This window comes from Calypte anna, chromosome 1 (assembly GCF_003957555.1).
Source record: "Calypte anna isolate BGI_N300 chromosome 1, bCalAnn1_v1.p, whole genome shotgun sequence".
In the NCBI taxonomy this organism is placed as follows: domain Eukaryota; kingdom Metazoa; phylum Chordata; class Aves; order Apodiformes; family Trochilidae; genus Calypte; species Calypte anna.
Window position 1 is genome coordinate 43,075,845 of NC_044244.1, and position 12,980 is coordinate 43,088,824.

Sequence of the window (12,980 nt, forward strand, 5' to 3'; positions counted from 1 at the left end):
CAGACTCAGATATTATGCCTGTTTGGAAGAAATTTAGAATCACTCTTGTACTCTTAGGAATATTTTTTTTTCTTCTCAGCAATATCTGTCTGGTAGGCTGCTCAAAGAGCAATAACATTAAATACATGGAATAAACAATGCCAGATAATGCAATTTCAGTTGCATCGTGTTACAGGGGGGGGTAGGCACACAAGTGTGAAAGGATGGCAGTCAGATTATGAGTATATATTATTGAATCTAATTTTCTAAATTTTCTATTATCAATGAGAGACAGATGGCTAAAAGCTGGCAAAAACTGCCAGCAGTATTTTGTAGAATTTTAACTGTCATTCTTAACTTGGCACCAAACTTTAAACACAGAAAATTTCAAATTTAAAATAAACTCCCTTTTATCTGATAAAGTTGCCAGGGAGAGTAAATAATTAAACATACTGACTCGTGGTGCTGTCAGCTCATCCCCTCCTGGCAGGCACAATGCTGCAAAGCTGGATCTGAAACCTGTCTTTCCATGAGGATGGCAGCTCCCAGCCCCCAAACTTCTCTGGTGCTCTCTCCATGGCTGGCCAGGCAGCTCACCCTGACTGCTCCTGCTGCCTGCCTCCTCTAGGACTGCAAAACTTGCTCAAGAAAGAGGCTTTGTACTAAGGGATTTTCTGCAAAGAGCAGAAAATCATCCAAACATGACACTGATGACACAAAGGTTTGCTTTCTGCATCTGCTCAGGATCCTTGTGTATGACTGAGGTGGCTTAGTGTTATCCCAAAATACCAATATTCATATAATAGCCTTGTGGGAAAGAGAGTACACCAGGTGTAAAGCTGAGTGAGATAAGAAGGCAAAATAAAGTTTGGAAGGAGGAATGTACTTGAGAAAATGATTATGGGTATAAGGATTGTGGGGCTGTGTGAGACTACTGAGATAATACAAAATCATTATTCAAAAGGCCTGGAAAAGGCTGGGATACAAGAAGAACTAAGAGTATAGAAGAATGAATGGAGAATACAAAGGAAAAAAAAGAAAACAATGGGGGGAAATATCTTTTTTTATTTTGTAGAAAATTTGCTTTTGTACAGCATTTGCCTTAACTATGTATCAAACAAACAGCTTCAAAGAAATTCAAAACCCTGGAAACAGAGGCCAGAGACAAACTGTGTATGATTCGCTCTGACTCTTCTTGGAAACTACAGGTGTTCATTGTTTAGACACATGATGGACAGATTAATATCTCCAGATGTTCACCATTCATGTCCCAGAACATTAATAGGCAGGCCAGGGAATGAGTGCTTGTAAAAGAAAATTCAGTTTCCTCTACTGCTTCAGATGAAATATTTTGTTAATATTTAAGTTCTGGAGAGCACCTGCTCCAAAAGTAGGAAGCCCACACTACAGAGCAATGCCCCTCTGTGCCACTACCCAACACCGCACGAGGCCTGCAAATTGTCCATACAAGTGCTGATGAATTGACTTTCAGAGAGAATGAGAATCCAGCATTGCTTTTTACTATTTTACCTGATAGGAATAAGAAAATTATTTAAAATTGCAAAAGTGTTTAAGTGGTTAAGGGGCTTGGAGCGTCAGTACAGGATAGTAGTTCTCTTGTGCCACAGTCATAATGAGGCAATTTTTGTAAGAAATCCAAACAGAAATTTGTCTATAATTATACCTCTTATGCATAGAGGAAAAAAACATACATCAATCCAGCATTACTAAATGTGATACAGTTAGTTGCCATACCTTTAATTAGTCTTGTTGAAAAAGTTTTGATAGCATTTTTGGGAAGGTTTTAGATAACAAATGCCCGTTTTAATTTGAAGAGAAAAGCTGCTTATCACAAATTCTGTGTCATAGTCTATAAAAACACAGGTGAGATGCTGCTGAAAAACAGTAATTCACTAGCAGCACCCAAATCCCCCTGAAAATTATTAAGATAGTTTTGAAAATAATATCTTTAATATTATTGGTACATTTCTCACATTCCCATTTGTTAATTCCCACTGGCACAAAGTAACCCTCTTCTGAGGCAAACAGGCTTGATCCTACAAAAAACATTGTAAGTGAAGGAAGTATACTTGTTGCCTTCAGTGTGTGAATCTGTAAGAGAAAACAAAACAGGATTTGGTCTTCCACCGATATGAAGAATACATCAAAGAGGTGTGTGATTTTTTCAGCTTAAATAATTTCAGTGAAATGGATGCTCAGGTTACAGCCAGGAGGACGTGAGTTTTTCAGACTGAGCTATAGCTACATTACAGATGCCTGCTGTCCTGCAGCAGAGTATCTCCCCCTGAGAAGAAGAGCAGTGCCCTGGCAAGAGGCTTGTACCATTTTATTGTGTTTTCTGCTGATGCTGTCTGGAGTGGCACTAGTGCTTTCCTGTGGGATGGTCAGGTCACTTCAGAGGATTTGAATTTGCTCTCAAATGGTCTTTTTCACAAACCAACAGAGAGAAAAAGTCTGGAAAACTGAAGACAAAATACTGGCTCTTCTACAGTGAAATCACTGAGGAATGATTTCACTGGCCTTTTCACAAAGCCAGGTTGGATGGGGCTTTGAGCAACCTGGTTTAGTGGGAAGTGTCCCAGCCCATGGCAGCAGTGTTGGAACTTGATGACCTTTAAGGTCCCTTCCAACCCAAACCACCCTGTGATTCTATGAATTTAGCCACTCACTTCAAGAAAAGAAGGAATTCACTCCCAAAAGGTTGATATCCAAAAATCCTGCACAAAATCTGTGGGAGATCTTGTATACAGCAATTTTGAAAATACCACTCACTTCTGGCTGCAGGTGGGTAACTCAGTTACACTGAAAAAAAAAATAGAATTGTGACAGCCAGCAGAAGATAAGAAAGAGACCCTGGATAGGAAAAATAGCATTAAAAAAATTAGTGTGCCATTGTAACAAATATAAATACACATTATATTACACGAGTGAACTGTGTTTTCTTTAGTGTATGTGCCATTTTTTACTAATTCATACACCAAGTGCTAAAGTGTTTCCTAATGCCGTTAGGTGGTGCTTTCAGTAAGTAGTAGAATAAATAGTTCTTGCATGGTTCTTTTGTGCATCATGTTCTCATTTTCTTAAGTAAAAGAAAATTTAATCAAAACACCACAGGGGCCTCCTCCTTCCGAAGCCCACCGACCTTGCACAAGGCTGTGTATCACGTTTCTGAGGCACTCTGGTTACCCTCTGGGGTGATAAACTGCACTTTGGGCACAATGAGGGAGGGGTTGGTTCGACGCATGGAGTTGCTCCTCCGAATGGAGTTGTTCCTCCTCATGGAGTTGCGTTTCCTCAGGGAATTCTGATGGGATAGCTCACTCTTCTGCAGGGTCTGGATAAGAATGGAGGGCTTCTCATCCAGCTCTCGAGCGCTGCAGCGCGGCGCTGCCACTTTGACGGTGTTGCCAAACTTGGAGTAGTCAACTGCATACACACCTTCTTCTTCGGTGACAATGGGCACAAAGCGGTGACCCCACAGGATCTCCTCAGCTATGTATGAGGTTCTGGCCTGTGTTGTGATGCCAGTTGTTTCTACGACTCCTTCAAGTATCACAATGAGCTCCAGGTCTTGGAGCGCCAGGTCAGCAGCGGAGATATCGTAAAGAGGACTGCGTTTGTCTATTACGTGGCAAATGATTAAGGGAGCCACAAGGAAAATGTTGTTGCTTTCAATGGGGTTATCCACGGGGATGTCTACTTGGTGAATGGGTATGACTTCTCCTTCAGGGGTCGTGGTCTTCCTCACAACCTGGATTCTCACCGAGGCACTAATGATCATGCTCTTCCTCAGGTCTCCCACTCGAAACATGAAGCAAAGTTTGCCGTTTCGGACTGCAATGACTGCCTGACGGCTGAAAATCAAGGTCTCAGCCCGCCTATGAGCTTGTGCAGTTTTCATGAATATGCAGCCCAGCATGACAGCGTTGATGATCAGACCCACAATGTTCTGCAGGATCAGGACCGTGATGGCTAAGGGACATTCCTCTGTCATCATCCTACCCCCAAAACCAATGGTCACCTGAACTTCAATGGAGAAGAGGAAAGCTGAGGTGAAAGACCTGGAGAAGATTGACAAAGTTAACTCTAATAACATCAAACACAAACTGAGAAGCTATTAACACACACTTTATGGAAACAAACTTATGGACCTACTCATATGGTCCCAGTACATTTAAGCCTGTTGTTAACACCAGCAAAAGCACTGCATGCTTGGTGACTATTTTTTTGATGATTGGTGCAGCATCTGACAGTGACAAGGAAGACTTCAGAGCCTGAGCTCCTAAAAGACTCCCTGTAGCACTGGGTGACCCTGAGAAGCTTACTAGGTCCTAGTTCAGGATCACACACTGCCCACGGTGTTAGTCAACGGTGCTGTAACACCTGGGCTTTCCATCTTCTCCATCCCATAAAGCTGTAGGGATGGAGAAGGGAACATCCGTAGGGATGTTCACAGGACTATGACCCAGAGTTTGGGTGTAGCTCACTGCTGTGGCAAAACTAACTGGAAAATTTCAACACAGAAGTGGGTTGTCCATCTCCAATGGGCTATAGTAGTGGACATCAGAGGATGCTGTCCACAAACTTTCCAAAATATATTATTTACAGTAGTCTACAATGTCATATCCCCTGTAGCTATCAGGGTCTTTAATTTCTTTTTATAACCAGATTCTTCCTTTAACAAAGTCTCTTATGTCTAAAATCACTACCTTGGGGTTTATCTGGTAGAGTCACTGCATGCTGGGTCTCATATAAACTAATATAATAATCACCCTTTTAAAACATCTGAAGCATCACCATGCTCAACATGGCTTTACTTATGGAAAATACGACCTGCCCATTCATATGGTTCTAAACCATTCACGGGGCTTGATTTGCTTTTCAATTGATCTGCTTTTAAATAACTTTTTCCTTAACCCTATTTTCAGTGAACCTAGGTTCATGAGAGACATTAAAATAGCATAAGCAATATCACCAATAATTTTCTGTAGACTGAGAAAGTTCACCTTTCAGAAAAACAGACTCTGCAGAGATACCTTTGAAAGAACTTTGCCTTTTTTTTTTTTGCCTTTTCAGTTTTTCTAAACTTTGGCAGATTCTCTTGTACTGAGGGGTTTATTTTTGCATTTCACTCCAAAGAAATCAGGGACAAAGGAGTTAATTAATAGAATCCATGGAGTGATTTCTGATGTTTATGAATATTTCACGACATAAAGAATGAAGCCTCTGGTTTAAACTTAATTCCGCTTAATTTAAAGCTCTGTGGGGTTAAAAAAAAAAAAAAAAAAAAAAGAAAAAGAAAAAAAAAAAAAGGGTGTTTTGACCATGTGAAGAGGAAGCCAGAAACTCCAGATCATACTTCTCCCAGGTCTTTTGCCTTAGAGCTGTCTAACAGTTTCCCTCTGTGGATAATGTTTGCTTTCTGGGGCAAAGAGCTGTGAGACATAAAAATTTCTTCAGTACTTAAAAAAATGAAAGTGCTGTGCAAGCTCTAAGCACTGGTTAAAATTTCCAAAACTTTCCAAAACACAGTTTCCCATAAATCTGTAATGGCATCTACCCAAGAAAGCTCTCCTGCAATAGCTGTGTGCTTAACTCAGGAAAGTAGATTAAAAATATTTGCCATCATTTTGGCATTGGCAATATTAAATGTTGTATCCAACAACTTGCCATTCTTAAAAATGTCAGCAATCACATTGCTGTTTCATGGCTTTGTCTGAAGCAGTAGCCAGCTTTAACAGGATGAAGCATTTCACTATGAGCTTGGACTTGGGCACTTGAGCAGCTGTTGGCTGAACCACCCCAGGTACTTGCAAGAAGCAGCAAGGTGTGTTCCTCCTCATGTGCTAAACCAGAAAGTTGCACTTGATTCATTTGCTCTGCTTCCTCACACCCTTCCAGACTGTCCTTGCAGCAGAGGTTGGCAGCCAGCCTGGAAGAGCTGGCATGGGGCTGCCCCAGCCAGGGCAATGGGAAGGAAGGGGCAGAGCCATGGCCAGGATCCATCTCATCCCAGCTGCATCAAACCCTTGGCAGCCGGCTCAGGCTCTGTGGGGTAACCCAGGAGCCCCATGGGGAGCCCTGTGGGGTGGGCCAAGCTGAGAGATCTGCCCAAACAAGCAGAGGGATGTCTCCCCAGCTGACCCTGAAGAGCCAACGGGATGTAGCTAATTGTTAATCTGGGTTGGACAAGACCCACACATTCCAAAAATGCTGGGGGGAGAGGGGGGTGTGTGGGGGCTGAGAAACCCAGCAGGTGTAAGCTGGGTCACGACAGCTCATTTGAAAGGAAACTGCTGTGGCCAGTTATTGGAAAAGAAATAAGGCAGCACCCCCAACCTCCCAATGTCATGGAGGTTATCTTGGAAAAATCCTCATGTCTTGAAACTTGAAAAATCTCCACTTAGGAAAAAAGTACCAAAACAAAGGGAGAATGGAATATCCACTTCTTCATGAGCCAGATATAATAGCCCTTCAAACCTGAGGAGACACCTGGTAATTATGAGCCAGAGAAAGCAGAAAAGAAATGCAGATATTCTGATGTTTCAGCAGACCTGCAGCCCCCACTAGTCCCTCACAACACTGCTATGTAATGGCAGCTGAATTGTATCGAATGAAGATTTCTCTGCTTAAAAAATTAGTGTTAAGAAGAGGTTTTCCTGATGGGATGATGAAATGATCTCATTGCTCACCCCCCCCCCCACCCCCCACCCCGCTCCTTCTAACAAACACTCTTCCGTTCCATGTATGTGTCACTTTAGCACTGCCTTGAAAACTGCTGAGTCTTTGGTCATGGAGAGTGAAATACTTTAACAAGCAACAATTAACCTAGTAGTCCCTTAAGTTCTCACTGTCCAACTCATCAAGCATGCCACAGAAACTGCTCCTCTGTCAAACTGCAGGCCTACGGCTTCTTCAGGGTACTTTTGAGCACCGCATATTTAGCTGCTGCATAAGAGTCATCTTGAAAGACACTTAGTTGTGCCCTAAGTGGTATTTTTCTCACTGGCCCTGCCTGACAGCAATGGCTGGTGCCCTGCCTTTTAGGGCACTGCTCTTGGTGTGGCCACCTTTTGCTCGTATGGCAAGCAGCTTGCACCACGCTGGGGATGCTCCAGCTGCTGTAGACAAGGTTACAATACAGATAACACATACCCACTCTTGTAGCAGGCTCTTATCTCGACAGGCAAGGTATGTTACCCACAGAGTTTGGAGACACATGAAAAGCAGCAGGTCTCCCTCTCTTTCAGATCCTGTAAGGAATCAAAGAAATCTACAGTACAGTATTTTCCAAGCCCGGAAGGCTTGCTGAATTTACGTAATCTAGAGGAAAACTGCACTTTTCAACTGTCTCAACAAAACACAAGCGTTCACGAAAGCCAAAAGCTGCATTTTAGGCATCAGCAGGACAGCAGGCAGCTCTGTTCCCCCGCTTTCTTCATCCCCCCACCTCTACTTTACCTGACACATGTCACACATGGCGTCCACTTTGTGCTGTTTGTCGTGCTTTCTGTGCTTGGATCCATGTCCCCATGGGCAAAAGCCACCAGCCACCACATCATGGCAAAGAGCAGCCAGCTGCACAGGAAGGACATAGTGAAGATGACCAGCGTGTGACGCCACTTCAGATCCACCAAGGTGGTGAATATGTCTTGCAGGAATCGTCCCTGCTCACGGATGTTCTTGTGTGCCAGGTTGCATGCCCCATTCTTGGCGATGAAGCGGGCTTTGCGTGGCCGATCTCGGATGCGCGGCTTGCGCAGGTTCTCAGCAGCAATGCGTGCCAACACGTACTCTTCAGGGATGATACTCTTCCGAGCCAACATCTTCCTGCCACCATAGTCCACACAGTGAGATGCAAAATGGGAGGTGGTCCCTCCAGCACGTCTCCACAGGGCTCAGTCTACCCTGCAAAAAAAAGAGAACCTGGTCAGATTCGTCACCTATACACTTCAGCAAGAAGAACCAGTTAGGTACCCCTGTGCCAACAACCATTACATTAAATGTCACTGTGTGACAACTTACTCTACAGCATCCTCCCACCTTCAGACCCTCATTTTTATATAAGCAATCAGCTTGCAACAGAAATGAACCGTGTTATTTTAACACTTCTTGCAGGAAGGGAAGTTGCAGAACAGTCTTGAAAAGTTGGTGTAAAATAACATCACCTACAACAGGTCAGTTCCTCAACTGTTTCTCCAGGAGACAGCTGTGCCCCGGTGAGTATCACAACGCAGAGCACTAAGTTATTCGCATCCTTAAGTTATTCGCAGAATAATCAGACTTCTCTGGTTTGAAACAACCTTAGTTGGCGGAGACACCGTGGATAGTCATTTCCTACAGCTCTGGCTCCGCAGCGCAGGCAGGAGCCCCGCCGAAAGCCCCTGCCCTGTCCCCCGCAACCATCAGAAGCAGCAGCCGGGCTGGAAGCGCGGGAGGCAGGGCACGGGACTCCGCGGAGCAGGCGCTCGCATTTCCCCTCCGCAACTCTCCTTCCTTCCCGGGATCAGGCGAGGAAACCCTCCCTTTATTCCCAAACTTTGTCCCCAAAAGCGTGACACACCAAACCTACGACAACCCCAGCTCCCCGCAGCTCCTCGCCGGCTGGCCCGGCCCACGGGGGGAGGGCAGGGGCAGCCTGACCCCCCGCTGCTTCACCGGGACCCCCCCCCGCTCTCCCCAGCCCCGCCGCCACTTACCTCAGCGCGGGGGGCGGGAAGCGCCGGGTCGGGCCGGGCCGAGAGGGGCGGCGCGGAGCGGGGGGCCGGGCCGGGAGGGCCCGGCAGCGGCGCGTTGGGTTTAGGCTGAACGGAACGGGGCGAGGGGATCGAAAGGGTAGAGCCGGAGAGCCGGGCTGGGGCTGGGCTGAGCAGGGGGCTTCCCGTCGGGGTCGGCGCGGAGGGGCAGCCGCCCGCGTCCTTGCGCGGAGCGGTGGCTGCAGGGCACGGCTAAGCGGGGTCTGGCAGATGTATCCCGGGGAGAGGAGCCGGTGCTGGGTGCATGTGGCTGTAGGGCAGGCGGCTGGGTAGGCGAAGCCAAGCCAAGCCCCCGCGGCAGCACGCTTGCTGCTTCAGGGTGAGCCAAAGGCTTGCGGCTTTTTAAGTTTTATCTTACCTCGAATCTCCCCGAGACAGCTTGAAGGCAGAAAGAGAAGGATGTGCGTAAGGGTTTGGAGGGCCTAAGCCAGAATCTTGCAGGCTTTGCTGCTGTTGACACACTTAAATGCCTGTTTCTGCAAGAAAAAAAAAAATAAAATAAAATCCTTTTTCTGATTCACAGTTCTTGCTGGGCAAGAGTCAGGCACTGAGTCAGGCCCGTTATCATGTTCAGCTGGCATTGCAGGCATTGGCAGATGGATATTTGTATATGGGGTGAGTATAGGAGAAATTACGCACAATGGTGAAAAAAACCCAACAAACAGTGAAATAACAAAAGCTCATTATTTTTCCCACAGGTCGAGATTTACAGTTTTGGCTCATGTGTTTAATGGAAACTTGCATTCTTGGAAATTGCAACTTTTTTTTTTTTTTTTTTTTTTTTTTTCCAAAGTCTCAGGGTTTGTAGTAGGAAGAACAAACAGTACATCAACTTTATGAAAAGATCTAAATTTAGATTTTAATGGAAGTAAAGTGCAGAGACTTCATCATGTCAGATTAACTCCCCTGTCCCCAAGGAATGTGTGTACAGTAGGGAAGATTCTAAAATTTTCTGTATATCACTTAAGTGAATGAGCTATACAGTATAAAATTATACAGACCCTAATCCCTTACTTCTCTCAGTAAACTACAGAAGGAAAGAAATGCTTTTCAAGCCTGCTGCAGGTTTTAAGGTTTTAAACGTATTCAGGCTTGGAAAAATTAAGAAGGTGCATTTGACAAGCAGTGTAATCCTCTGCTTGAAGATATCCACCCGGTTAAACATATACATGTGTTCAGCTTTAAATAGGTGAGTGATTTCTGGAAACTTTTCTAGCACTATCCTTTTCTAATGCCAGTTATCTAGCAGTCAGAAACGACACAAACTCTAAGCCCAGTCCTACCAGGCAATTAACTAAACATTTGTGTATGTATTAATGTTAGGCAAATGACCAAATCCATTTTGGAAAATCAGGCTCTAAACCTTTAGATTCTAACTGGATTCTAATTGTGAATTCATAAAATTACTTGGGTGAGGGTATCTGCAGGATCAGCGTCATGGGTCCCAGTGATTGCACTTTATGGTCTGGGCTTGGACAACTTGGGATGTTACCCTATTGCAAATGGGCTGACAGACACTGGTGTGGGGGGCCTGGCTCATTTGTTTCATCTGGCTTCCAAAAGTGCATCTGACTTGGGTGGAACTACTGGAAATAATAATAATTATAAATAACTGATACAATACCTATGAAAAAAAGTTCCTTTTCTTTTTCCCTTTTCATACTCCGCTCCCCCTTCCTTTCCCTTATCCTCCCCCCTTCTTCCTTCTAGGTGCTAAGAAGAATTTATTCATATTAAGGCTAGAAACAAGACTGATGTTCCCCAATGTAGCTGCTAGATGCATTGCAAAAAAAAAAAAATAAATCAACCTCCTCCCCCCCCCAAAAAAACCACAACAAAAAAAGAATCTGGGAAATGCATGGAAACCTCCCTCCTTTTTCGTAAGATCCTTAAATTATATTGCTTTCTTCTGACACGAATTTACTCATGCCACACACATGTCCAATTCTGCAGTTTCCTCTGAAGCTATTATTGAAATCCACAACTTTATAAACAGAGACACAGAAATACCAGGTGCTATGGCTTCTATTTACTTGCCAGCTTAGAGTATAACTCATGTCTGTTATCGTCAGCCTCAGCCTCTTCTTGTTCTGTCCCTCACATGCTGGTGTGCTCCTTGCCCCATCTCTGTTAGCAGTGTCTAGAACTGTGTGACTCAAAGTTAATGTGTGGACTGGCTGCTAGTTTGGCAAGATGGATCAAAAGAGAATCAAAATAATTTTTGAAGGCAGGTGGGAGCAAGGAACAAGCTGGTTCAGGTGGAACAGAAACTATTGGCAATGCTGGTACTGTCAGAGACCCCTGTGAGGTCTCAGTCCCATTTGTTCCTCACTAACTTGCTGGATATTTCCTCCCCTTTAATTGGGCACCATGCAGAGGCCAGATTTTTTGTAGCTGAGATAGGATGAGGTCCCACCAAACACATGTAGATATTCTTGGCACAACCCCAGCATGACTTAACAGAGGTTATAGTTTTCCCCCATCATTATACGTTGGAAGAGAAGTGCTCACAAAATCCCATCTTTCCATCTCTGCCTGTTCAGTACTGAAAGAGGTTCCCCCTCAGAGGAGGGGATGCCTTCCTTCTCTCTTACACTTAAGATTAACTTGGAGGAAGCCTGCTGGGCCATGACCACTGGGATTTGAAGATGAGGAGCACCAAAAAGGACTCCTTCTTCCTGGTTTAGCATGATGATATGATTTTGAACACAGCATCCACTTCCCCACGTTACAAAGTATGACTATGCTCTGGAGAGTGACAGCTACTAAAAATGTTCCCCTCTGCTCTTTAAAATACTTGCTTGGCTGCCATATGTACATTTAAGTCTGAGATTTAAGTAATAGCTCGGAAAATCTCCCAAAATGTCTCCTAACATGTTTTTTAAGGAACATAGTGTCTGAGTGCTGTGAGCACAGCCTTTTCAGGCAAAAAATTATCAGAATTGATGGAAGGTTTGGGTCTAATTTTGTTACAGCCTATCATGCATCTTGTTTCTTGCTGTTTCATTTTCTCTCCACCCACAAGAGTTTTTCACATTATGGTAAATATCACCTTACAATTATACCTATCTAAAAAGGGATTAAATAATGTGCTTAAACATGAATCTGAAATTTCCACATTGTAGCTGTGTCCAGCCCTTTCAGAAAATCCTGCTTTGTAATAAGTTTTGTTTGAAATTCTAATCTTAGCTTAGAGATAGGATGACTTTGCAGGCATCCAGGGATATCATGCACTCAGCACGAGGCTTCGACAAAGACGCAAAGCTGATAAGCCATATTCAGATAGCATGGATGAACTCTTCCCCAGCTGAACTGGCATCCATCAAACATGAAAGAGCAGAAACTGCAGACTAAGGCTGTCTGTTGCCCTGAACCAGCTTTTTTCCCCTCTTCTTTTCTTTTTTCCCCCTGTTTCATGCAAGAGCAGCAGCACAAAAATAGTCTTTATCATCTAAATACATAGAACTAGTGCCCCTCATTTAATATTAAGTTGCATAGTGAAGTTTGTAGATGTTCTGTGGGTTTGCTGGCAAAAGGATTGTTTCCCATCGGAACTATCTAGTTTGGAAGTGATCCATCAGCCTTGTTTGACAATATCTGGTACTCTGACTCCTCTATGCATGTCAGGATACAGGGTGCAGGCCATCGACCCTCTACAAAGCTAGCAATATGCTGTTGGTTCTGCAAGTCTGTGTTATGATTCTTCCAGAGCTAATAAACAGAGTCTGGTGCATTTGTTGTTGGGAGTTTAGAACTCTCTATCCCCCTGCATGTAGTCACCAGGTAGCAGAGAGAATGTTATGCTGTGGTTTATCTCATGCAGTTCAGTGAGCTTATGGGCACTGCTGGTGCAGGTATCCCCTGCCTTTGTTTCTGCTTCCCAGATAACATAAGGAAGAAAGGGAGAGCCACACCAACTTGGCTGAAATGTCTTGACTGGCAGCAGCTACATCCCCTAGAGTATGTCCTTAGGTCTCCAAACAGGTCTGAGTTTGGTTTGAACAGTGTTAGGCTGACTTCAGACTACCTTTGTTCACACCTGGTTCCATGGGCTTGGTGAGTAGTGATGTTCCAGCCAAAGCTGGGTCCCTGGTGCTGCTTGAAATTCAACATGCACTGCCCTGGCCCCACTGGCACCCATGCTCTCTCTTAAGAAGTTCTGTATTTCAAGGGCTCACCTGGTTCTGCAGAAGGTCATCACATGGGCCATCAGCATGCACCAGC

At 44.4% G+C, this 12,980-nt stretch overlaps 1 protein-coding gene across 7 annotated transcripts; it reads right to left on the reverse strand.

The window, feature by feature from the left end:
• Positions 1–2,795: 2,795 nt before the first annotated feature.
• Positions 2,796–8,750, reverse strand: KCNJ8 (potassium inwardly rectifying channel subfamily J member 8). 7 transcript variants are annotated; one of them, XM_030467000.1, is made up of 3 exons: positions 8,700–8,750; positions 7,462–7,908; positions 2,796–4,061 (listed from the first exon to the last, which is right to left on the reverse strand). In XM_030467000.1, the coding sequence occupies exons 2-3, from the start codon at positions 7,824–7,826 to the stop codon at positions 3,161–3,163; spliced, it is 1,266 nt and encodes a 421-aa protein (XP_030322860.1). In that variant the 5' UTR covers positions 7,827–7,908; positions 8,700–8,750; the 3' UTR covers positions 2,796–3,160. The 7 variants fall into 7 exon arrangements, with proteins under 7 accessions (XP_030322860.1, XP_030322918.1, XP_030322887.1 ...); XM_030467058.1 differs by having other exon boundaries at positions 3,161–4,061; positions 7,462–7,903; positions 8,700–8,718; XM_030467027.1 differs by lacking the exon at positions 8,700–8,750 and adding an exon at positions 8,173–8,651 and having other exon boundaries at positions 3,161–4,061.
• Positions 8,751–12,980: the final 4,230 nt, after the last annotated feature.

Coding starts and splice junctions, on each gene's coding strand:
- KCNJ8 (XM_030467000.1), bottom strand. CDS start 7,826: ATGTTGGCTCGGAAGAGTATCATCCCTGAAGAGTACGTGTTGGCACGC. Junction 4,062..7,461: donor CCATGTGTGACATGTGTCAG/GTAAAGTAGAGG, acceptor AATCTTCTCCAG/GTCTTTCACCTCAGCTTTCC.